Genomic DNA, 26,346 nt, shown 5'->3' with positions numbered 1-26,346 from the left:
TGGTGGGACTCTAATCTGGAGAACTGGGTTTGATTCCCCACTCCTCCACTTGAAGCCAGCTGGTGACCTTGAGTTGGTCACAGCTCTCTCAGAGCTTCTCAGCCCCACTAACCTCACAGGGTGATTGTTGTGAAGATAATAATAACGCACTTTGTAAACCGCTCTGAGTGAGTGTTAAGTTGTCCTGAAGGGCGGTATATAAATCGAATGTTGTTGTTAATGTTGTTCTTGGGCTAGTCACAGTTCTCTGGAGCTCTCTCAGCCCCACCCACCTCACAGGGTGTTTTGTTGTGGGGATAATAATGACATACTTTGTAAACCGCTCTGAGTGAGTGTTAAGTTGTCCTGAAGGGCGGTATATAAATCAAATGTTGTTGTTAATGTTGTTCTTGGGCTAGTCACAGTTCTCTGGAGCTCTCTCAGCCCCACCCACCTCACAGGGTGTTTTGTTGTGGGGATAATAATGACATACTTTGTAAACTGCTCTGAGTGGGCATTAAGTTGTCCTGAAGGGTGGTATATAAATCGAATGTTATTATTCTCTTGAAGTTAGGTAGAGACACTTGAAGAGCCCCAAGTATCCACAGGGTCTTTAAATAGTCCCTCACCCCAGCCTTAGTCTCTGTTTGCTTCATCTTCTGACTACTGCTGGGTTGTGTGGCATTTCTTACAATTTTAGCAACCAACACATTATAATTTTTAAACTTTCTAGTATCTTTGGTTAGGTTGTCTGATCAGCCGTCTCTTATAACCAAGCACTGCAGGTAGTGATTGTGTAATGTACCTATTTTTATTAGTGTATTTACGGTATTACATATAGGCACCATGTGCTTAACTTTTCTTGCTGTGTATGTTAGGACGGATACCTGCTGGTTCTTTTGAATGATGAAATTTGGGCATGAATGAGGTAAATGCTTCAGTGTGAAAAAAAACTGGCTTGGGTAATGTCGGTCATTTTCCTTGGCAGAAGGGATTTCCATTTCTTTGTCTCCCCTTTCCTCTGCAGCCCCCAGATACCCCTTGAAATGCTGCTGCTTGGGGACATGGGACCCCAGGAGCACCATGAGGAGGAGTCAGAAACCTGCAGTAGGGGAGGGGGAGGTTATCAAAAGCCCCATTCGTGGAAATCCTGTTTGGGATCCAACCTTAGGTAATAAGCATATTTAATTTGTAGCTTTGGGTGTAATCCACAGCCCCCATTGCATCAGGCACAGACAAAAGAGCCCAGGCAAATCATGGGCATGCCTTTCAGTTTAGATGCCATATGAGGCAGTGGTTGTGGAATTTATTTTCCATTTCATTTTACTTCATTTATACCATGCTGTTGCCTCCAACAGGGACCCAGAGCGGTATTCATCATTCTCCTCTCTTCCATTGTTTTCTCTCACAACAGTCCTGTGAGGTAGGTTAGGTTGAGGGTGTATGACTGGCCCAAGGTCACCCAGGAAGTTTCTGTGGCAGAGCAGGGAATCGAACCTGGGTCGCCCAGATTGTAGTCTATCATTCTAGCCCCACTACACGCACTGGCTCCCAGGAACTGGTTACAAGAACTGGGTAACATTATTGGAAAGAAGTAGCAAAATGAGGCCATAGATCATGGCAATTATTCTTGTTCTGTGGCAGGAATATAAACTGATACTCCTATTTGACTGGAAATTTAAAAATTAAAAATGTGGATTTGACTAGGATTTAGGAAATCCCTGGATTTTGCGGGCTGCGTTCATACGCTGCAATGTGTGGCCTATTGTATTTTGCCACCTGGAAAGAACAGAGCTCAACTGTGATTAACTTATCAGAGAGTGATTGTGCATTTGAGAAATGTTTGTTACAAAACTTAGCTTTTACTCTAATTGGAATATTAACAATTCATCTTACCTTATTTATGAACATTTCTTTTGCCTTTTATTTTTGGAAGAACTTGGCTACAGGGAACCATGATAATTAAAATTATAATCAAGATTGCACAATCAAGGTGGCTTAAAAATGTTTTATATAGTTTTTAGATTAAGTTCTAAATGTTTGCAGTGGAGGTACCTGAAGATTGATAGTGATGCATTTGAAAAGCATTATTTTTTTATTGATTCTTAATGTAGTAAATTACTAAAGTTATTTGGCAGCAAACAGAAATGGCCTGTGATGTTGTTCACATTTATTCTCCTGATAGCACCACAATTTGCATTAATTGCATTGCTAGTGCACTCACTTATATTAAAAGGCTTCTACTATAATTAATCCTTTTTATTTCAAATCATTTTGGCACAATTTCCAGCAATAAACACTCATAAAAGACAGACACTTGAAAAATAACATACAGGTTCCTTCAATATACCTATTGCCATTTTCTCTTGACAAGAAGTTATTGATAGGCTTCTAGGAGCCAGTGTTACATGTGGCTAAGAATTAAGACCCCTATGAAAAATGGTAAGTGGATTATTTTGCATAAAAAATAGACAGTTCTTGAATCTGTGTAATTAACCTGTGTTTAGAAACTACCTTGATTTATGCCTACATTTGTATTTCAGTTGCATACATTATGGAAATTTAATTTATAATCCATTTAGCTGATGTGATCATAGTGTTTAGAGCCATCATTTATTAGTGCCTGTATATTAAATGCTTTAAAGGCTTAAACCTGACTTGCGTTTGTGTAAAAAAGAAAAAGAAGCATTCTTTTGTATTTGTACTTGGTGAGTCATAGATGAGATTCCACTGGAAATTCAGGTAGCTTTTGATACATTTAACAAATTAGTATATGTGTGGGGGGTGTTACTAATTCTGAACAGCAAACAGCGACCTTACAGATTGCAAATTAATGATTTACACGTGAAGTTTACTTTTTGAATTCAGCTGCACAAATGCAGGTTTCAGCTTCCACACCTTTACTAAATCCTGCAGTTGTGCAAACCCTGTTTGGCTTTGATCTCATTGTTCATACCTTCTGGGTGATATGTCTGAAATGTCATGAAGCTTCTATACAGCATTTGTAGACCATGATGACTGGTACTCTTTACTCCCTTTTCCGGTTCTGTTCTTATTCCTGATCATGGATTGCCAAAGTTTTGAAACTTTTTGCGCTTGCAGCTTTAGAAAAATGGCTTTTCTGCTTTTGTATTAATTGATAGGAGGGCAGGGGAAATTTAATACAGCTGAATTGTTGGTATACACCCTTCTGCATAGAATAGAATAAAGGGTTGAGAAATGATGTAGTGTAGAGCTGAGAAAAACTCAAGTGAGACATGGCCTAAGCTTCTGGAATTAAACTGTGCTGTTACCCATGCTGGTATAGCATAGGAGTTAAGTGACTGGGTTGCGAATCAGACCTCTGTTGCTCAACTCCCACTAGTGCCTTGAGCTCAGCAGGTGGATGACTTTGTTCACTGCTCTGAGTGTGACCCTGATCTGTCAAGAAGGGTGGTATGTAAGCACACTTGTTTGTTGTTGTTGTTTTCTGAACATCATGCTGTGCCTGAAACTTCAAGATGCCCTGTCTGCCTGGCATTGACAATTAAAGTGACAACTTTAACTCCAAAAGTACCAGTAAATTAATTTAAATTGGCCTGGTGAGGAGAAATGGCCAAATGACCTTGCTGTGAAATGGCCAAATGACCAAGGACACTGCTTTAGATTTTGCTGCATGAGTCTTAAAATGTTAAGATGCTGCATTTTTGCTTGATGATGGAGCAGCTAAGTTACCTAACAAAACTCATTACAGGTAGCGCATTTTAAAATCTCACAGACTTACAACAAAACAGCAGCAACATCCTTATAGGTCGCATCCAGTATATTTCTGTCCGTCTGTCGGTCACTTTTGTAAGCCACTGAGTCCCCACCTGCAACAAATATGGAGTGTAGTGGTAACCCTAAAAGTAGTTTTTGGCTGTCTTGTGGGTGTCATGCCACATATTGCCAGGGTGTTGTTGTACAGCAAGTCTTACCAAGTACAGAATTTGTCACAAAGCTCAGAATTCAGCATCCTAAAACTCTCTGCTACCAAAGCACTTCAAAACTTAGCTGTGAGCTTGACTTGCAGTGTATGGGCTTAATGGGTGGTTTGGTTAACTGTGGATTTCAGAGGGACCAAGGTTTCAGTGCACTGCAGAGCTCTTTTGCTCTTGTGTATATGATTGCTGGAAACAGAAGAACATTTGCAAAAATGCAAATTCTGCATCGTAGCAGAATTTATCTTTTTTTAAATCTGTATTAGTATGGGATATTGGCAGGGTATTTTTTTTAAAAGTGAGATTATTCACAGCCCTGTTAGACTTGTGTGACTTATTGACCATCACTTTAGCTGCCTTCTGATAGAATACTGCCAAAGGATGCCTAAATTATAAACACAAAAGTAGGGTTCATTCTGGATACCCAAACAAGAGATCTACTGTCTAATGAATAAAGGTTAGCTGAGAGTTGTTATTTCCCCCCCCCCTAGACCACTTGAGAGATGTTAAATAATTAAAGCGACTATGGCATGGTATTGCATGGCATGGCATGGCATGATGGCTGCCGGAGTTGTGTAGAGGTTAGAGTGTTGGATCAGGATCTAGAAGACCCGCTCAGTCATGGAAGCTCGCTGAGTAACCTTGAGCAAGGCACACACTCTCAGGCTAACCTACCTTACAGGGCTATTGTGTGGATAAAATTGGAGATGGAGTAGCATATAGCAAGTTATTGTGAGTCCTGGCTAGGGACAATAGTAGGATGTAAATATAAATACTTTGTTTATTTAGAATTAATGTTATAAATAGAGGAAACTCTAGAAATCACCATACTGTAGGTGAAGGACGTGGGATGAATAGAAATTTCTGAAAGGGAAAAGACTAAATACTCAGATTATTTCATGAATTAACACAAATGAGCAAGTTTTCAATTCTTTCTATTTTTTAGGCTTTATATGAAAACATGCTTGTTGAGCTTCCATTTGCTAGTTTCTTCCTCTCCAAATTGCTGGGGACAAGTGCGGATGTGGATATTCATCACCTGGCCTCACTGGATCCTGAAATGTACAAAAATTTGCTTTTCCTCAAGAGCTATGAAGGGGATGTGGAAGAACTTGGTCTGAACTTTACTGTGGTGAATAATGAGCTCGGGGAGGCCCAGGTAAGCTTCCCTGCCATCCTTTCCCATTCCTGGTATAGCTAGTTAGCTATTAATTTCACTGCAGCATTTGTATTCAGATGCCGTGGTGATAAGGCACATCATGTGCAACAACTGTTGTTTGTGTGATGGAGTCAAAGTATATGGACCCTGAACATTTCACTTTTTGGTCTGACCCTGTCTTTTAATTTTGTGAATCAACCAATAATTTTCAGTATGACAGAAAGGTATTGCATAATGGCAAATAACTATAAACACCTATAATAGTTTGCACAGATCTTACAGTTTGTGCTTCATCAGAAACATTGACATGTTGAGCTGTGAAGAAAGGATTTCTTTATATGTGCCAAGATAATTATCAGGGACAAATTAGATGTGGTGGGGGATCCACATATCTTTTATTCATGTGTCTTGCCCAATGTGTGTAAAGCTGGGGTGGGCACTTTATTCTTGTTTTCTGTTTCTTTTTTTTAAAGCGTGTACATTAAGGGAGCTAAACACTGCCCCTTCCTTAATTTATTGTGCCCTGTTGCTTTAAGCATTTCTATTCCACCCTGACCCACTTCCAGTATCAGACCTGTTCAATTATCTTCAAAAAACAGTTGTAGTTGATGGGTCTTAAATGTCAACATTTGTGGTACCGGATTTATAAACACCAAATATACCATGGTAGACAATTCTTTAAGCAGTAGGTAAGGATAATAATAAAAATCTATGCACTAGGTTACAAAAGATTCCCTCATACATGCACTGTTAAGTAATTTTGTCCTAATTATTAGTTCTGATATAAAAGCCAATCATTTGATTTATAAAATACAAATTTAAGTTTACCAAATAGTACCATGAAATGAAATTTGTGAGCTTCAGGTAACCAGAATATCTTGACATTAGTAACTGTCTTTGAGACATTCACATAATATGAAATCCCCCTCCCCATTTCGGGATAAGTTCTCATAGTTTAGAGTGGGCCAACTCACAAGGTAGGTATGACAACTACACCTGTATGTTTCCCCCCATAGGATAAATAGCTTGTGCAGGTGTGGGGGAAGAGCTGTGCAGGGTTAGCAATCACCCCTTCCAGCATTATGGCCCAATTTTTAATTCTTTGTATTCCTCTTCCTGCCCCTGCGCTGTTCTGAACTAACCCCTCCCCCACAGGGCATCCTGTTTATGGATCAGGTTGCATTTGGCTTGGTGCTCAACATGGAGTGCACTGGAAAGTATATACTATTAAAGTAATGAGATACGCGAGTAAACCTCTTGGAGGGGAAACTTAAGCTATTACACAGTTGGCATAACTCCTGCTAGGAGGTCAGTAGATAATCCAGAGAGAAATGGAAGATGTTGAAAATAAGAACACCAGAGATGCCGTCTTCACATCTAATCAAAGCTGTGTAGGGTTTACAACAGCATGTTGGAAATGCTCTAAATGCCTGTAAAAAATGACTGCATGGTATTCATTTTTGTTTTAGACATTTATATCCACCTGTCTAGAAACCTGCTGAAAGCAGTTCAAAATTCCCCTCACAAACAGTACAATGAAACCATTAAACTGATAAATAAAACAGCACAAAACATTAGCAACTTAAAATTATACTCTTAGGCTAACCTACCGCACAGGGTTGTTGTAAGGATAAAATGGAGGAGGGGAGAATGATGTAAGCTTCTTTAGGTCCCCATTGTGGAGAAAGGAGGGTATAAAGGAAGTAAATAAATAATAAATATAGTTGAAGATGGGGAGCAGGTATGCAAGGTAGGTTGGTTGGTGCCTAGGAAGGAGAGAAGGAAGAAGGAAAAGATGAGGATTTGGGTACTGCCAGGAGGAGGGAAAGAGGAAATGAGGTGGGAAAGGTGTTCCAGGGAGAAATGATGTGCCCCTTGCGGGTCCTTGCAACAAGAATATCATGGGGAACCTGACCTCCACTATGCAACTGGGCCCGGCCCAACCAGCACTCTGAATATGGGTTGTTTTTTATAATTTTATTTGGATGTGTTCAAATGAAAACACACCTTTTTAAAAATAGGGATATGTCAATTCAGGATTAATTTTAGACAGGCTGCATAGTTATGCCACCTAGTGGCAAAAGATGCAACAGCGTAGGCCATCACTAGAATTTCTGTCTGGTTGCTTCTAACCAGAAAAATGTTCTTCGTAGATCTAACCGTTTATCCAGTATTGATAGTGAAATAAAGCTAAATCTGGTTCCAAAATAGCTTTAACTTTAGTTTGCTGTGCATATGCATTCAAAATAATTTGATTTCTAGCACAGCTTCTGCCTGTGTAAGTTTTAAATTTAATATTTTCAGATGTTCACTCAGTAATAATTTTAGACTCAGTCCATAACAGAATTGAATCATTTCAAGAGTATGAAAGTAATATAAAGCTAGTAATAACAGGTACTGCAGCCTTAGGAAAAAATAGTAAAATTGGGGAAATCTCTTTAAGACTGAAAATTCTAAACTGGGTAAATTCTAAACTGGGAAAATTCTAAACAGTCTTATTATCACTAATTTATGGTAACGCTTCATGACGCCTGCAGGTGCATATTTCTTTCTGATGCCTGCTTTTCCCTTTAGCTGCTTTTCCCCCTAGCATGGGAAAGTAGTTTCAGGGAGGTGTTTATAAACAGACAAATAGCAGAAAGGGAAGATCTTCAAGGCTGCTTTTCAGATATTTATACACATACCCACCCACCCCACCACTGATGCATTTGGGAGTAGTTGAGGTGACTTTGGGGAAGGAATTTGAAAGAATATGACGGAGCTTACCACACCTAAACCTTTTTGCTTTGTCTTTGTGTGTGTGGCCTAAACCACACACTGTACATGTCATTGTGCGTTGTTAAGTGCCAGTAAGACACAACCATGTCACAAACTGGGATAAATACTGCTGATATTGCAGATGGAAATACCTGCAAGGTCATACCCAGGAGAAAAAAACTTGGGGAAGGAGGCAAGGTCTACTAACTGTAACTGCTGGTCACTGGCCTGCCTCTATGCAGTTTTATTACCACTGATCCCCTCCCTGCATCCATACTTATTGCTAAAGCGACCAAGTGAGGGCCACGGGGCCCTGCATGAGCACAGTGCAAAAAAAGGCCTTTTGAAATGGAAGAGAGGTTTCAACTTACTTTGGAAAGCCTCTATGGAAGGAGCCATCTGCTGCATTTCAGCAAACTGTCATGAAACATGTTGGGAGTAACAAACCAATTGTCTGGTGTGAGAGAGGGAGAGAGAGGGAGACCTTTATTTCATAGAAGATTTTTATTTTTACAGGTGGTTGAACTGAAGCCAGGAGGAAAGGATATTCCCGTCACCAGTGCTAACCGTATTGCATACATCCATCTTGTGGCAGACTACAGGTTAAACAAACAGATCCGGCAGCATTGCCTGGCTTTCAGGCAGGGTCTTGCCAATGTTGTTAATCTGGAGTGGCTTAGGATGTTTGATCAGCAAGAAATTCAGGTAGTATTCTATCATTCTTTGAAAATAATATAAAAATTACCCTAAAATAAATTTATGCTTGCAACTGAAATACTGTTTTTCTCTTCTGTCCATTCTAGGTTTTGATTTCTGGTGCGCAGGTTCCTATCAGTCTAGATGACCTTAAAACTTTTACCAACTATTCAGGCAAGTATGTTATAGTTAAGCAATAACCAAGTGTTTCAAGCTGGTATGACGGATGCAATCTGGGAAAGTTAAGCACGGTTAAGTGTCACTGATTTTAATGAAGCATGTGGCTAATTCTCTCTCCCATAGAGATTAATGGAACATAATTGTCTTAAATTCAGTTGAGTTGTGCTTCAGATGAATTTAAAGTTGAAAATTTTTCTTAGCTTTCTTGACACGGTGCCTGATTGCTCCGGATATATTTCTAGTGACAGACTGTTTTATTACTCTAATAATGCCTGAGGGACAGTATCAGTAAAGTTACTCTTTCCTCTTCACACTGACTGGTGGCTTTGGAGCTTTAAACTGTGTCATCTCATGCTTTAGTATCTCTAAAGATTAAGCCAAACTAGAATGGCCGTTCCTGTTACAAGCACTGACAAAAAAGAGAGGAGGGGGGGAAACCCACAGGAAACAAAATGCCAATATATAATTTCTCAGTATATTTCAAAGTGCAATGTGCTCAACTTTTCCTATTTTTTGCAATACAGTAATTTAAACCGAATCATACAGATTACAGACAACAATCTTACAATAAGGTGCAAAGATATCCGGATTCACCAATAAATCAAGCTCAATAAAGAAATGTCCTTGTTTCCTATGTCAATTTCTTTTTCTGTTCGATTCCTCTGCTGGTAGGCTCACACTGGTGGCATGTTCACAGTATCTCACGACATTAGATGTAAACAAAAGTCCATCGACGTGCTGCAAGATGTGAGCAGAAGCCCATCCGCACGCTGATCTGAAGCCAGCTATAGTCAGATTTCGCATCTGCTTCCTCAGTAACGTGCTCTAAGAGGAACCCAATTCATTTACTCATTGATGCCGGATTTTAGTGGCAATTCATTCTTTCATGCACCGAATGTGCAAAAATTTACAAACTAGTATGTGATTGGGCTAGCTTTCAAAACTTTGGGCTGCTTCAACATGATGAATCTCATAGATGTTACAAATTAATTGTATCCCTGGAAAAAATGCTCAGAAGTTTCAGGGATCAGATGTGCCAGATGTGGAACATGGCTCGGTGCAGACGGGTTCTCTGATGACACATGCAGATCAGGAAGCCTGCCCTTCTTGTTTCCTGTAATGTGTACTGTGAAACTTGACAAAAAGCCACAAGGACAGTAATATGCATGGCATGATCTTAGTTGAACTTCTTTGTGATTCATTTAAACGAGTCAAGTTTATCAGTATATTCAATTAGAGACTCTGGTTGTCTTCTCATGATGTGCAGTAGCATTGCTGTTCAGCTTTAATACAACTTAATTTACTTTTGGAAAAACTAGGTGGTTATTCTGCAGATCATCCAGTAATCAAGATTTTTTGGAGAGTCGTAGAAAGCTTCACTGATGAAGAAAAACGTAAATTGCTGAAGTTTGTCACCAGCTGCTCCCGCCCTCCTCTGTTGGGGTTTAAGGTATTCACTTTCTTGAACTCTTTCTCACTTAATATTTGCACTTAGAATTTAGAGACATTATTTATTTAATTTTAATATATTTATATACCCTACACTCTGATAGATTGAGGTGGTTTACAAGAGAAGTAAAATAGAATAGCACCAAGAATTATTTGTTCAGTATTTTTCAACATCAACGTAGAGAACCACAGAACTAATATAGGAAGAAACTGGGAATCAGTTAAATGAGCTTGTTGTTAACACCTGATTTGTCTATGTTGTGCACATAAAACTAGAGCTCCATCAATTAACTCACCTACTCAGCAGTTCGAAGTGCCTCTTCCAGAAAAAGCCCAAATAGCAGGGGAGTAACCACCCTTCTTTTCCTCCACTTGTCCTCAGTGCTGGACTTTGTTGGAACCAAGTTCTTCATGGCAGAGAGGAGGGGCGGGCCCCCAGTAATATTTTGACTTCCCTCACATTCAGTAGAATGCACACAAAACACGGTTGCTGAGAACAGGTATGTTGCTGCTCCCAGCCCTCCTCTTCCTTCCTCCCAGTGGAATCTTACTTAGCTCCCAGGACAGCTTATCCCACTGGAATTTTGCGTCCTCTATACCCCCTCCCCATTTCAAGAGGGATACTGTTTGTGCATTCCTGTACTGCTTTTGCAGGAAGTGGTGGTGCCACTCACACCTCTTGCAAAAGCCAAGCTTGCAGGAGAGAAGTCAACCCTCATTTGTTCCAGAGAGAGCAGAAGGCGTTAGAGAGTAGTATAAACTCAATAATTGGCTACTCCCTTTCAAAGCCTGTGCCTACCATGAGCTATTTTGCAAACCCATGCATGTGTAGCGGTTAAAGTGTTGAACTAGGATCTCTGAGACCCAGGTTCAAATTCTCACTCTGCTGCAGAAGCTTGCTGGGTGATCCTTGGGCCAGTCAAACACTCTCAGGCTAGCCTACCTCACAGGGTAGTTGTGAGGATAAACTGAAGGGACAATATAACTGCTTTGGGTTCCCATTGTGGCGAAAGGTGGGGTATAAATGAAGCAAATAAATAAATAAATGTTGTTTGGTATGGAGAAGTGGAACATAAAATATCTATTTATTTTAAAAAATGTATTTGCCAGAGACCTCTCTCCAGAGACCTGTTCCTCCATGCAGTGGCAAAGATTCTTGACACAGTCTAATAAAGGCTAACAAATAACTTTCCCCTCCCCAGTAGGGTATATCAAGCAGTTTTGTATGATACCTAAATTGAAGCAGATGCAGTTTTACCATGATGGGCCCCTGTAACCTAGCCAATATGGCTGCATTTTGAGCAGCATGCAGTATAACTTAGTGATTGTAAATCTATGCTTGTGCAGTACTCTGAAGATGAAGAGCACCATGTACTGTAAGTAGTAATTAGTATTTGCCATGAAATAAGTGGATTCATTTAAGGAAAGAAGTATATTGAGGGCAGCAATTAGTGCAGAATGCCTCCAATAATTAATTGTATATAGCAGTATTATAATGGGAGATCGTTAAATATTACTGTTAAGAATGAAACTTTTTTATCTTCTGGCTTTGAATTCTTTGTCCGTGCCACATCGTGGAATTCTCACCTTTTGCTAAAGTTAGTCCAGACTCATTTAAGAGACTGCCGCGTGTCTTAAAGTACTTTGCTTATAAATAGCTCAGTCACATCGTCTTCCATTTTAAGAAAAAATGGAGAGTCTTCTCTGCCAGCAGCGTGGGCTCACAATAACATATGCTAAAGCTAATTAAAGTTTAATAAGTTTAATAAATGAGATTGTTACAGACAAAAAAAAATCATTAAAGTGCAGTTGGAAACTGTTAAGTTCCAATCAGGTCACACAGTGAATTGATGATGCTTCACGCTTCCCTTCTGTTGCAGATTCCCGTTGCCCGGTATTTAATTATGCAACAAATGGTGCCCTTGGCATGACACTTCCATATAGAACTTCATTTTTAACATTTTTAAAGCTTAAAGTAGGAAAATTCAATTAGCATTCTGAAAAGAACACTAAAAATACAGCATTTTAGCCATGGCATACATTTTAAGGCCTCCATTTAAACAATAATTTAACTTAAAATCTCATTAACCTATTGGCTTAAGGTGTCAGGGTTTTTTTCTTCCTCATGCAGTTTCTAAAATCAGAGAATCTATTTTCACTCACTGGAGCTATTGATGAAATTAATAAACTCTTGCCAATGAAAACGAGAGCTTTGGGCGGGCCACACAAATGCCCTGTTTGTCCCTCATTGGGGTGGGGAGGGGGGAGATTTGACTTGCTCAGAGATAAAGAAAGCTGTATGTAAAGGTCTTAGCAAAATCATTTTGCATAGTAAATAATTTTATGTTCATCCTTAGAGGCTTTTAAGGGTGCTTGTAAGGCATCCCTGTGTGCTGTGCAATATCCTGTTGGGATAGCAAGCTATTGGGTAGTTTCAAACCCAGAGCTTTTAAAAGCAACATTCCACCCTGAAACATATGAATATGTAAAGCCCATAAATATTAAGGTGTTCAGAAGATCTAGACTGTCCTTGGTCAAGTCACCGTCCGTAGCAAACAGCTGACCTATGCTGCCCCCCCCCCAAAGATTGGAGCCTTCACAAGTATAAGATCAACACATTTCAATGTAAATGTTGTACTGCTTTGAGAGAGAGGAGTGGTTTGTGAATACTTTAAATGTCTATTTGTGGATAAGCACTAAGCGCTCTGATTTTTTTGGCTTTAGCATAAGAAATCTGATAAAACACAGTAACAAGGTGCCTTGAGCCGGATCGGCCCCTGTCCATTTAGCTCAGTTACAGTCTTCTCTAACCGGCTCAGTTATAGTCTAGCAGCAGCTCTCCAGGGTCTCAGTAAGAGAGGGTTCTTTCTCAATATGTGCTGCCATTTAACAGGAAACGTTGGATGGAGGTTGATCCCGGGACTTTCTGCAGGCAAAGCAGATGTTCTGTCGCTGAGCCGAGCTTGCTTCTCCCCCCCCCCCTCCCATTTATGGCTTGAATATATTTGCAGAACTTCTGATTTTGTAAGGAGCACGCTGTGTTTCAAAAGCAGCTGGCCTTACCTGTGATAGAGAGACTACTATGGAAAGAGCTACTAAGAAAAGATCAGGCCTAAGATCCTTTGTGCTTGCAGAACCATTTTGGATCATGGCCAGAGTCTGAAGTGGGCAAAATGTTAATAGGACCATCACTGCATTGTTGCGTAAATGAATTATAGAAATTAACTGATAGGAGAAAAATTATTTTAATCATTGGGATCCATATTGCGAGGTTTTGCATTTCTTCCTACATTCGTTGTAGAAGCCAAGATGGTGCCTTTTGATTAGTTTCACTGTTTGGCTTCAGGGGTTCCTTTAGGGGCCATAAAGAAAAGTGGCCTGCAGTGCAAGTGGAATGATTTCTTCGCAGTTTGGGGAGGTGTGCTGTAATTCTCACTTCACCTTGGCATCTTCTTCCTGTTCCCCAGGAATTGTATCCTGCCTTTTGTGTACACAATGGAGGATCGGATCTAGAGAGACTACCCACTGCCAGCACCTGCATGAATTTACTGAAGCTTCCAGAGTTTTATGATGAAAACCTTATGCGGAGCAAACTTCTTTACGCCATTGAATGTGCTGCTGGATTTGAGCTGAGCTGAAGTTTAATCAGACGCCCCGTCAAGGAACTAATCAATCAGTGCCTACCCCATAAGCAGCGCTCATACCAAGTCGGTTCAGGGAATCCCGTGTAGGTTTCTGCCGCTCATTGTCCTATCAAACACTCTCCAGTAGGTTTCAGTTTAGCGAAAGATGTTAACTTGCTGTCACTCGTTAGCATTTAACTACATTGACGCTACCTTGTTCTGATTTAAATTAATGAATGCTGCGTGCAATTTTGGTAGGTTTTTCCAAGGGAAGAGCATGTTTGAGCACAGCAACCATCTTAGTGAAAATAACCAAAGATGAAGCTTTTGAGTTTGTGCTGTTCAGATACAAATCACAAGCCTGGCAATAAAGCAACGTGCAAAGCAACCGCTGGGATGAATACAGGGAGGTCTCCTCGGAGGGGGAAGCAAAACCATTTTTTCCTCAAGCGTCCCAGAAACAAGAGGCTAAAAACGACTAGTGATGAAAATAGTTCCACATCTTTTTTCAAGCAGCAGAAATTGTTTACAAATCTTTCTGCAACTGCAATTTGTTACAACTGAGAGCCGAATTCATTTTGATTATCTTGGTAGTAAGTGTTAGAGAGAGCTTTATGTCCTTTCTGTGTTTTTGAAATCCAGATGGTCACGCTTGGTCTTCAGTTACTACCTAAACCTTTGTCATGATCAGTTGAACGTTGTTACAAGCTGATGTAACTATCTGTGTGGATTCCCCCCTCCCCCCGGCCATTCTTTCATTTTCTCTTCTGTGCCTGTAGACTTTTTTAAAAAATGTATCAATCTTCAGCGTATAGATTACGATAGTTGTGACTTTGAAAAAAGCAGATATTTGTATCGGCTATTAAAAATAATTTTGAACTGCAGCATCAGGCTTTATCTTTTATATCTGAAAGCCTGCAAGCGTTCATGTAATTTCATTTGCTTCGTCCACCCAGGTTAAGTGTGTGTGTGTGTATGTGTGTGGTGTACAAACTCTGGGCTGGCTGCTCTCACTATTTTCTGTGGCTTAAGCACCCAGGGGCCCACTTTGCACAGCTTACAGGTCTGTTTGGACGCGGAGGAGGGGGAAATCTGACAATTGTCTGTATTTGAAATGTTTGTTTCATATGAGAGGAGATGGCTGAGAAATGGCCCCAGCGCTGGATCGACACCTTCATGTGCAATTCTCACTTTAAAAAAATTATATATAAATAATTGGAACTTAAATCATCAACAGGCAGAATCAAGTTCATCCACTAAAAGAGACCCAAGAACTTTACAACAGGGGCTACGCCATTTATGGTCTCTGGACTTTAAAAAATAACCTATTTTACTGCTGCAGGAAGCTCCTGAATTTCATATTTAATTAGCAGTAAATAGCAATATATTTTAAATGTGCAAAAGAGCTCTGAGTGATTTTAAGATGTTTACTAGTGTTAGTACAAAATGTATAATTTCATGATTTGGATTAAAAAATGAAGTGTTAAAAATACTATTTGTAGTCCCAATGTATAGAAATAAAACAGTTGTTTTCTTTTTGGTTTTGCTCGAAGCTGTTTTATTTATGGAAATTGTTACAATATGTTGCCTGTGTTTTTCCTAAATGTTGGCTGCCTGTGTATGTTTTAAAGAACAAAAACATATGGATTATTGACTGAAACCCAGAAGGACTATAGAAACCACCCTCCTAATATTCCTGCTGCCCTCTCTTAAAAAGAAAATCTGAACATTTCCTTTAGAAAGCATTATTTATTTTATAACCCAAAGCATTAAGTATTTTGCAGTTATTTTTAATTGATTTCATTTTGTTTTATTGCAATTGCCTTGTTTGTAAGATGTAAAATGCAAATTAAACTTTTTCTAATGAACTGTACACTTCCAGGATTTTGGTGGAGTTACGACACATCAGTATGATTGATAATTATATTGGCTGCTCTTATTGTACATCTCTCTGTAAATATTTAATGGCGTAAGACCACAGGATCCACAGTTCTTGCATGTGCTTAGTTTGTTTTATTACTTTTGAAGGGCTCACTATTCAAGAACAGGTCCCAAGCACCTCTGACCACCTCGAACTATTGACATGGTTAGTTGGATCCTGGCCTGTATCATTTGGAGAGGCCTGCCATTTTGAAATACTTCCACTTTTTAACCATTGCACTGCCTTTCCATTAATAAGTGTAACAGAGATGGTAGTAGACATCAGTAAACCATCATAGTTAGTGATTTATACCTAGTTTTGTTATTTGTGGTTGAATTCCACTAGCATTCCTATACCATGGCCATGTGTGGGTTGCCCCAGTGACATGGCAGAAGGCTCCGTATTTGGCACAAGCGCATTTCAAAGAATGAAGGGGGATCTTAGGGGCAAAGAAGTTTGCCGCACCAGCTCACTGTTTTTGCCCACCTTGTTCATTGTGGAATTTCACCGGTTCTTGGTGTTCTTGGAATGGAATATATGATCCATTTGGCATGAAGAGAGAATCTCTGTTTTTTAGATGCTCTCATTGTAAATGTCTTGGAAAACTGGTGGCCCAAGCCTGTGAGCTGGACTTACTGCTGCTTAGCCATTTATCTTGCTGCAACATTGCAATTTATGGTGCTGGTAGTATAGTGGCATTCAACAGAACTGTGATGCCTTACAGTAATTTGGAAAGGCACCCAACCCACCTTTAATAAGAGAAGACATGGGACAATCCCCCCCATGTTCCAGCATTTTTTTTAAAAAAAAAAACCTTAAGAGGAGAATAAAATTAGTGACTTCTGAGGGATGTGCCCAAGTAGATACTCAACACATCTCTTCCCAAGCACTTGTCATATGCATGCCTAATGAATCTGCTTTCTCAGCCCATCAATAGTTTACTAAATGGCATGAGTGGTCTAATAACTAACTTTGGAAGCTCACAAGTCAGCCTGCATAGACTGATGTTAAAGGACAAAGTGATGGCAACTCCATTTCCTCTGTGCTAAGGGTCTAGTGGAAAAAGGAGGAAAGGAAGAATGACATAGGCGACATTCACCCCCCCCCCAAAAAAAAACTATAGAAAGGATACACCGGTGAACACTGGCCATAATTTCACATGCCCCATCTCCTTTACATGTAAATGTGTACTGCTGGAATGCTGAGCATCAATGTACTTTAGTGGGCTAGTACAGCCCATTCATTCCCTCACTGTGAGGTAGATGCCCTCCAAAACCAGTGAGGTTGTTTGCTGCGGCTGGGTAGCCTTTGGTAGCATGTAACGTAGAATTCCTTTTGTCCCACACTTCAAGAACGTATATATAGTTGGTTTATCACCTAGCCCATGATTAAGTAGAGGAAAAGCAGAGGCCCACATCTCCTTTAAAATGAAATGGCACTAGAGGTTAAGTAAAGTTAACAGCAGATTTATTCAACAGGGAGGGTTGGTATATAGACAGACAGGGAAAGGAAAGCTGAGGTATACATCTTAAGTATGAGACACAATCATCTTAAAGCCTAGTTTCAAATATTTACAGATCTTAGATGTGAGAGGTTGGTAGTTTCAAACTTAAGTTACTTAAAGCAAAGTTCCTCCAGAAATTTCACTTCACAGCTTAGGTGTACAGACTACCACACAGCCCTCTTTTCCTTTTACTCCAGACCCAGGGTACTCCACAGAGCTAAAACCTCTTTCCAGACACTGGACAGGCATTATTCTTCCACTAAAGACATAACCCTGTTCTATTGGATGAAGGGAAGTCTCCTTTTACTAGCCACTTCATCTGCCAACCACACGCGCTCAGTTCTAGCTTGTCTAAGTAAAATTAGTGCTGGCTTTCCCACTTTGGTTCTTCAACTAAAAGCTTTTTATTAACCACAAGCTGTCACAGTAGGGGCAAACTTTTATCTCCTTTTCCTCACACAGGAATCTCATCCTGACCCTCCCTGGTCAGATTCCAAGCGTCAACTCCCTCCTGACAATCCTGTCAGCTCCAATTTGTTACCTTCTTGCTGGCCAATCATAGAGAGGCGGGAGCAGCATGCCAATCGTTCTCCTCTCAGGCAGTTGTTTTAACTCTACCTTTCTTTCTCTGGATGCAGCAGGTGATAATCCTGGCATTTAATGCTCATTCAGTCACAGCTAGCAACCAAGGCGAGAGAAAATGAGGGTTGTTTTTTGATTGCTCCAGCCACTATACCTCCAAGTAATTGAAAATGGCTCCCAGTCCCTAGTCCGAATTACTGGGCAATGATATTGGAAGCATTCCCCTCTTTGTGGGCGTATCACAGGCAAATTCATTAGGGCCAGCCATGCTAGCAGGCCCAACTTCTAGGTAAAAGGCAAAGGCTGGTGGGGGCACAGAGCCTCATTTCTAAGTGAGCCCTGTCTGAGAGACTACCGTGCATTTGTTCCCTGCGTGGCAGAGAAGCTGAGCCATGGCTTAATTCATAGCATGCTTTTGGGAGCTCAGCTGAACATGTAAACACAATGGGGGAGAGGGGAGAGACTTGCAAAACGCTTGTTTAAACGCCAAAAGGATACAGAATACAGTTTCCAGTCTAATGTGGGATATGTAATTTAAAAACAGTTTACAAAGCACTTTAGAATACTGGCCATTTTATTTTTAATTCCTGTTAATATTCCCTAGCACAGAGTTTGCCTTTTTTCACCACTGCCACACACTGAATCGATGTTTTCAAGGAACTATCTGCTACAACCCCAAGATCTCAGTCCAGACTTCATAAGCATATATTTAAAGTCAGGATTTTTGGTCCCAACACGCATCACCTGAACTTCATTTGCCCACTCATGTTACCCACTCACCCAACTTGGAGAGATTCTCTTGTAGTTCTTCCCAAACTGCCTTGATTTTCAGCATCCTGAATAATTGTGTGTTGTCTGCAACCTTGGCTACTACACTGCTCCGAATCCCAAATAATTTATGAACAAATTAAATAGCACCAGTCCCAAAAGTGATCATTGTGGTACCTCATAGCTCATTTCCCTCCATTGTAGAAACAGTTAATTTCTACTCTCTGCTCCCTGCTCCCTCCTCGGCATGAGCTCATTCTGGCAGTGCTCTGTCTGCTTCTCAGACCTTTTCATAAAGGCATCTTAAGTTCCTCCCCTTTTTGCAAACACATACTAAGCAATTTTGTGCGTGCGTGCGTGTGTGAGATTCTCCTCTTATGCTACTCCCACACAGGTAACAAGAAGGATCTATCTCTCTGGCACTGCCTTGTTTTCCTGCAGCAATCCCTGCTATCACAACTTTTTTTTATGGCTACTAACATTCAGTGCCCTTACCTGGATAGCCCAGGTGAGTGTGATCTTGTCAGATCTCAGAAGCCAAGCAGGGTCGGCCTTGGTTAATAATTGGATGGGAGACCTCCAACGAAGACCAGGGTTGCAGAGGCAGGCAATGGCAAACCACCTCTGTTAGTGTCTCACCATGAAAACCCCGCCAAGGGTTGCCATAAGTCAGCTGTGACTTGAGGGCACTCTCCGCCACACTAACATTCAATACACTTTTTCCACAGTTCCATAATACCAACGGGATTTTCATCAAACAAAAGAATACCCCCTCCCTGAAAAATCCTAAATTTTGATAGCATTTCAACCAACAGATAGGTGGTTTATTATGTGCAATTTTTTTTTTACAATTCATGCACATCCCCAAACTCAGTGTTATTTTATAACTTTGCTGTTTTACAGCCATTTTTATTTTTATTTTTAAATTGGCCAGATTATTCCCCTTGCCAGGTAGATTCTCAATGCCAAGTTTCAGATAGATGGGAGAAAGTGCCTGGATTTTGTAAAGAAGAAATGGTACAGCGTTGCTTTGCTAACATGGCTTTAACAACCCAGGCACTCCTATGCCTGTAATCCATGGACAGCTGGCACAACCTGGTGCATGACTTCTGAGTGCAATTGTTCAGGCCTAGGGTTGGCAATAGTGTACATCTGGGGTCAGCAACCTTTGATCATCAGACAGCTAAAGTACTTAAAAATGCAAAGCAAGAGATCAACAGAGTATAAGAAAGCCTGTTTGCATAACTGAAACTATGTAACTTAGTATTTCACTTCGTTAATTCACTTCCCAGCAATTGATGTTTCCTTTGTCAAATGATACCCCTGTCTGAGTGCTATCACACAGAATTTTGCAACTGTGTAAGATACAGTTCTCTGGCTATCCTCTAAAAGATATACCCACAGGGTTTTGGGACTAAAATCCATGTAATACTCTAATGGTTTAAATCTATAGAGTAGTGGGGATAATTAATTGTATCCTTTCTTCTTGGCAGAATTTGCAGTGCAAAAATATGTGTGTGATATTTTCCAGCCCTAAACACTGATTGTTGCATGTCCTTTATTAGGAAGTGGTACACATGAGATTTCACAATAAGAAATCCACAGAGGATCTACCTGTTTTTAATACACTGACATAAATCCGCGCATTTATTGCAACTAGATTATTGGCAACTGTTCACTAACATTTCCCTTTCTGTAAAGCGTCACTAAAAAGCCCTTTGGTCCCATGAAATTCTTTGCCTGCCATTCCATTCTGCTTCAATATGCCGTAACATCAAGATTCCCTTTTCAAAGAGCCGTATTTGGCTCTAGGGCATAGGCAGCAGCACCCAAGTGTATGCCCAAGACATGCCTCTTCATGCATTCTGAAGTCTAATCAGGCTGCAGGTGTGGCCCAGTTTTAAGCTCGTCTCTTTTAACCCTGAACATGATGTCTGCATTGTCTGTAGGAATCCATGTTCATGTGGGCGATGCATTCTGGAAAACCGCTAGCCCATTGAGCTTTACCGCAACAAGTCATCTTTCTTCCTATTCCATCTGACTGCCAGACAACTTCCCTGGGTTAAGAGGCAATGGCAAGCCACCAGGCTGCAAACGAGGAAGTAGGGCTCTGCCTTTCAAATTGCTGCAAGTGCTGCGTGGAACACCCTTGAGAGCAATTAGCTCTTGAATTCACAAAGAGGGAAGAAGCAGGGTGACGGCCTTCACCCTGGACACCTCATCCTTTGTTTCTTCCAGCCTTGGGAAATTTAGGAGTCTCCTGGCTTGAGGTCAACTGGGAATACTAGCCTGGTATTCCCATAAGGGAATACTTATTAAGAGAAATACCCATCCAGTGATGGGAACTCGAAAGGAAATAACTGATTTGCATACGAATACAGTAATATTTAGGCTGTTGCATCCTTCCTTTTGGAGAGGCATTCGCTGATGTGTACAAGAGTGGTCATAAAACAAAGGGAAGTAGTAATAGTCATCAATGCAGGTCCTTGGAAGAAGGGATATTCTGGGGCTCACTGCCCAGTAAAAGGGAACAGGTTCCCCTAAACTGCATTCTTCTTTCGTTCTTGCATTTATTTATTTATATCACATTCGTTTTTCATTCTTAGGGTTGTCACAGGTCGGAGGTGACTTGGTGGCACATTACACATACACACATTTATATCACACTGCTTCCCTGTTGGGACTCAGAATGGCTTGGGACTTTGTTCTCCTCGCCTCCATTTTCTCACAACAACAACCCTGTGAGGTAGGCCAAGCTCACAATTTGTGACAGCGGCCCACCTTTCTTTCCACTTGATATTACTTGCAGGCAGGGCTTTTTTCTGGGAAAAGAGGTGGTGAAACTCAGGACTGCACAATAATGTCACTTTGGTTCAACTTGAACAAGGGGGGAGTTTTTAAAAGTCTAAATCGCCCTCGGCAAAAATGGTCACATGGACAGTGGCCCCACCCCCTGATCTCCAGACAGAGGGCAATCTAAACTCCCCTCTGTCTGGAGATAAGGGGGCGGGGCCACCGGCCATGTGACCATTTTCAAGAGGTGCCGGAACTCCATTCCACCACGTTCCTGCTGAAAAAAAGCCCTGCTTGCAGGCTTCTGTATGCTTGTCTTCTGTAGATCATACTAATCATTTTATCTTCAGGATTGATGCTGATATAACTGGTCAGTTAGTGCCATGAGCCCCTCTGACCAGCCCAATGACTGACTTGGAGGCCCCAGAGGAAAAGCCTGAGAGGCCAAGTCCAGGGGACCAGAAGGAGCAACAGGATCAGGGAGGGCCTGATGATACAGAGGCACCTGCTGACTATATTCCAGCAGTGCCAGAGGCCGCCCTGCTAGAGACACCTTGCCACAGGCCTTGGAGATAACTACTAGACCTCTGCCAGGCAGGACACAAACCTGGGCCCATGCCCCCCCGGACCTTTTCCCACTCCCCAGGAATGGCAGCAGCGAAAGGCCCAGGCTGAGGTGGCACAAAGGAGGCAAAGTGCCAGACTGGCTGCACACAGCTTCCAGGTAGATCAAGAGAAGAGTGCTGCAAGTGGTACTCCGTTGTAGGATCCTAGCCAGAGCACTGCACAGCTTCAAGAGCTTCAACGCCTGCCAGCAAGTGCAGCTGAGCCTGATGAACACCCAGCCTATTTAGGCTGATGTCTGAGATGGCTGCCTTGCTAGATTACCCAGTCCCCAAAACATAAGCCCTGTGTTCCAAGTGGCCAGCCCTGGCTCTGTGCTCCTGAGCCTGGCTGGCCAAGCCAGTGGCCTTACTCCAGAGGAATCCAGACTAGGCCAGCCTGCAGAACGCAGGACAGTTATGTTCTATGTGATCCAGAACTTTTTAAATCAAAAAGAGTTCAGTAGCACCTTTAAGACTACTGGACTCTTTTTGATTTAAAAAGTTTTGAACACGGCTAACTCCTCTGCATCTATGACCAGAACTGTTTAGAATCCTCTTCAGGTATTTTTCAGAGTTTGGGAGAAAAATCCACTCTGAAGGCCCGTAGGAGACCAGCTATTAGCAATCCCACCCCACTTTCAACCCCCAGTTGACTTCTGGCCTTTAGTACCTTTACAGAGGGCAGTTTCTCCTAGGCTTTTATGATGTACCATAGTTACTCAGGGCTTCTCCTAGGTTCTATGGTCCTGCCTTGAATCTGGTAACCCTACCTCCTGCTCCAAAGAGGTGGAGGAAGATCAGGATTGGCTCTTTGCTTTGAGGAAGAGGCACATTGATGGAAAAACATGTGGGCAGCATGGTGCCCATAGGTGCCATGCTGAGGATTACATAGAGGTTAGGAGAAGGAGCTGTGAGCTAGTTCAAATTGTGCCTCTGCCACAAATACTAGGTATTCTTAATCGGGCCATTCACTAAGGCTGTCAACCATTGGGACTGTGACGGGGCAGGAACAGGGGTAACAAGGGTACATCAGTAGTGCAATCATGGTAGGCAGATCGCTGGAAGTGACATCATCTTGTCAGCATGATGCTCTAGGATCTTGACAAACTCTATAATAAAAAACCCAGAAGTGATGCTATGCTATTGGCACACTGCCACTTTAAAAAGAAAATTTATTCTGCTCTAGGGTTGCCAGCCTAGAGATCTCCTAGAATTACAACTGCTCTCCAGACCACAGAGACCAGTTTCCCTAGAGAAAATGGCTACTTTGGAAGGCGGACTGTATGGCAATAAACCATACTGAGGCCCCTATCCTCTCCAGGCTTCATCCCTCAAATCTCAAGGAATTTCCCAACCTGGAGCTGGCAACTACACCACTAGCAAGGGCTGCCAACCTCCAGGTATGGCCTGAAGATCTCCTGAAATTGTAACTGATCTCCAGTTCCCAAGGCGAAAACTGAAACTTTGGAGGGTAGTCTGTATGGAAATATGCCCTACTGAGCACCCTCCTTTCCCCAAATCCCGGAGTTAGCAACCCTACTGCCAGTCCCCAGTGGGATGGTAGGCAACAGAGAGACCAGGCTCCCCCCCACCCTCCTCTCTCAATCTCTGCCTCGAAGTAGGATGAAAAATACTTTCCTGCCTTACAGGGCTGTTGTACGAATTGCAACAAGATTATTTACAGAAAAAAACTTTTAAGCAAATACTACATACACACTATTTATACCATCAGGCAAGGCCGCAAATGTCGGGCTTTCTGCAAAATAATCAAACGTGCCTGGGGGAAAAACTCGTCCCTGAAACGGTGATGAGTTTATGGACTTTTCTCCTTTCGCCTTTCCGAGAAAGCGCACCGCCGCATCCCAACCACCAGGTGGCGCCCGCGCTTTCTCTCGAGGCCTCCGGAGGAAAAAAACCCCCACCTCCTCTTCCAGAAGCTTCCGGAACGTCCACGAGCTGGGCGGAAGTGACCGTTAACGCTCTACCGGGCGGCGCGAAGGAGGGCCCGCCCCTCCTCTGTCTGCGTATGATGTATTTCCTGTTTGCGGCCTGGGAGGCAGAGTGACCGTCGTTGCTGTCACCGACTGAGAGCGCGCAAAGGAACCTGCTCCGTGAGTGGAGGGGGGAAGAGGGGGAAAAAGAAGAGCATTGTGGGAAGAGAGCCTCGCTGAAGGAGACCCCCGGCGGGTAAGCGCCTCGGGAGAGCCGTTGGGGCCCTTGAAGCGGAGGGAAGGGGGAGGGGCCGCGGCGGGATTGGGGCCTCCGGACGGTTCGCGGCGCGTGGGCGTCTCCCCCCCCCAAATCCTCTCTTGTGATTGGTTGGAACGCCGGGAGGGGGCTCGTCTATTGGCTCCTCTTGCGCCCCGCTTTGTCTGTCCCCTGCGGGTTGAGGGGGTCCGTTGCCTTCTCCCCGCCTGGACTCGGCCGCACGTCCTCCCTGAAGGGTCGGTAGGCAGCCCCGCAATTCTCTGCAGCCTCAGCAAAGCAACCCAAGGGGGCGCTGTGCAGTTTGCGAAGAGACCTTCCCCCCCCCCCCCGGGGAGGCTCATAATGATGCCCTGTAAGAATGGGGCGGCGGGGAGAGGCTGCTCTGAGGGAGCGCCTGTTGCTTTTGTTGAGGGCCGATAACGTACGTGAGGAGGAATGGCTTCCCTGAGGGGGCTTCAGGCGGATCTGCAGTCGAAGAGTCCGATAGCGCCTTAAAGATTTCCCCGGGGGGGGGGTGTTCTCTTCTCACTCCCAGGAAAATCGAGTCGGTCTCTCAAGTGCCACTGGATTCTTTGATCATCACTGGATTATTTAACGATAGAAGATGGTGGACTGCGGGGTTAAAAAAGCGCCCCCCCTCAAGTCGCCCGCTCGAAACGAAACGCTTCAACCATTTTAAAAACCGTGAAATGAAAGGGATGGGGGGGGAATCCAAAATGTCTGTCACGTCGTTTGAACTAGTGCAGAGAACCAGGCTCTGAAGGGAAGGCGTCAGCTGATGTCGCTTAAGGGGAAAGCGGCCTAATAAGCCAGCATCTCTCGAGCCGCTGCGTGTCTTCTCAGGAGTCCCCCCCCCCCCCGGACTCAGTGGGATGCGCCGCCTCGTACCTGTTCCGGGATTCCCGGCTCAGTCTGGTTTAGAGTTGAAGGAGGAAATAGAAGGGTGTTTGTGTTTATGGGGTTTTCTGCCTAAGCGTTTGAAGTCTTGTGTGTATTATCTAATCATAATCTAATTGCTAGAGCACAAAGGACGTCTGACACAAAATAGTGAGTTCTCAGAAATTTTGAAATAGCAGCTTGCTTGCTTTATTAGCTGGCTTGGATTCTGTTTTTTTAAAGCTTTTTTTAAAAAAAGAGATTCCTATGACTGGATACACAGGTTAAAATTAGGAAAATTCCCTAATGTGGTCAGCTCAGGTGCCTAGATGTATAGAAGTAGTAATAATTAATAATAATTTATATACTGCCCTTCAGGATGACTGAACACCCACTCAGAGAGGTTTACAAAGTTTGTCATTATTATTCCTACAACAAAACACCCTGTGAGGCAGGTGGGGCTGAGAGAGCTCCTGGAAGCTGTGACTGACCCAAGGTCACCCAGCTGGCTTCAAGTGGAGGAGTGAGGATTCAAACAGCGTTCTCCAGATTAGAGTCCCGTGCTCAACCGCTACACTAACTGAAAGGTTTGGGTGCCTGAGGTCCCTAAGTTTCTTTCAGGTGGCCATAAAACAGCATAGTGGTTAAATGGTTGGGTTGTGAATCAGCAGTTGGTTGGTTCGACTCCCACTACTGCCATTAACTCAACAGGTAGCTTTGAGTAAGCCACCTCTCCCAGCCGAGCTCCCAGCTGTATTGTAGGGATAAAGATAACACTGACTTTGTTCACAGCTCTGAGTGTGGCACTAAACTGTCCAGAAGAGTAGTGTATAAGTTATTACTGTTATGATACTCTATGGCATCTGGTTTATTGTCTTTTACAAAAATCTTTGGTTTTGGAATTTTAGGGAAAATTCCTATACAAGTTACCCAAGTTAGTTTACAAAACTAACTATATAGAATATAGAACAATTAGAAACTGCAATTAGTAGAAGTAATTTTGAAGTGAGGGAATCAAAGGTTTAGATCTTAATTCTGTAAATAATTTGATAAATACTTGGAACATAATTATGTTATAGAATAATGTTAGCATAATGTTTTCCTGCTAAAACTGTTATTACTTAGAAATGTAGTAAGAGAATGTGGAGAAAATTCTTATGCAATCCAGAGAAGGCAGCCAGACCAAACCAAGAGTACTTTTGGTGTCTGATTTAGGGAAGTGTTGGGGAATCTCTGGGGATTATATCGTCTTGTAGGGTGAATTTGATACTCATAAGAATAGAACCA

At 42.2% G+C, this 26,346-nt stretch overlaps 2 protein-coding genes across 2 annotated transcripts in view; both read left to right on the top strand.

The window, feature by feature from the left end:
- Window positions 1-15,675, top strand: part of UBE3C (ubiquitin protein ligase E3C) — a 72,534-nt gene extending 56,859 nt beyond the window's left edge. Inside the window, exons 19-23 of the mRNA XM_054991132.1 lie at window positions 4,885-5,097; window positions 8,371-8,559; window positions 8,658-8,724; window positions 10,050-10,180; window positions 13,647-15,675. Coding sequence (XP_054847107.1) covers window positions 4,885-5,097; window positions 8,371-8,559; window positions 8,658-8,724; window positions 10,050-10,180; window positions 13,647-13,817 — 771 coding nt within the window. The 3' untranslated portion in view covers window positions 13,818-15,675. The remainder of the gene's footprint in view (window positions 1-4,884; window positions 5,098-8,370; window positions 8,560-8,657; window positions 8,725-10,049; window positions 10,181-13,646) is intronic.
- An 8,322-nt stretch (window positions 15,676-23,997) lies between these two features.
- DNAJB6 (DnaJ heat shock protein family (Hsp40) member B6) overlaps window positions 23,998-26,346 on the top strand; it is a 61,905-nt gene continuing 59,556 nt past the window's right edge. Inside the window, exon 1 of the mRNA XM_054991135.1 lies at window positions 23,998-24,162. The gene's annotated coding sequence lies outside the window, so the exon portion shown is untranslated. The remainder of the gene's footprint in view (window positions 24,163-26,346) is intronic.

Source organism: Eublepharis macularius, chromosome 11, assembly GCF_028583425.1.
Source record: "Eublepharis macularius isolate TG4126 chromosome 11, MPM_Emac_v1.0, whole genome shotgun sequence".
Taxonomy (NCBI): domain Eukaryota; kingdom Metazoa; phylum Chordata; class Lepidosauria; order Squamata; family Eublepharidae; genus Eublepharis; species Eublepharis macularius.
Note: the sequence above shows the minus strand (reverse complement) of the source record. Positions and strands in the feature narration are given on the sequence as shown.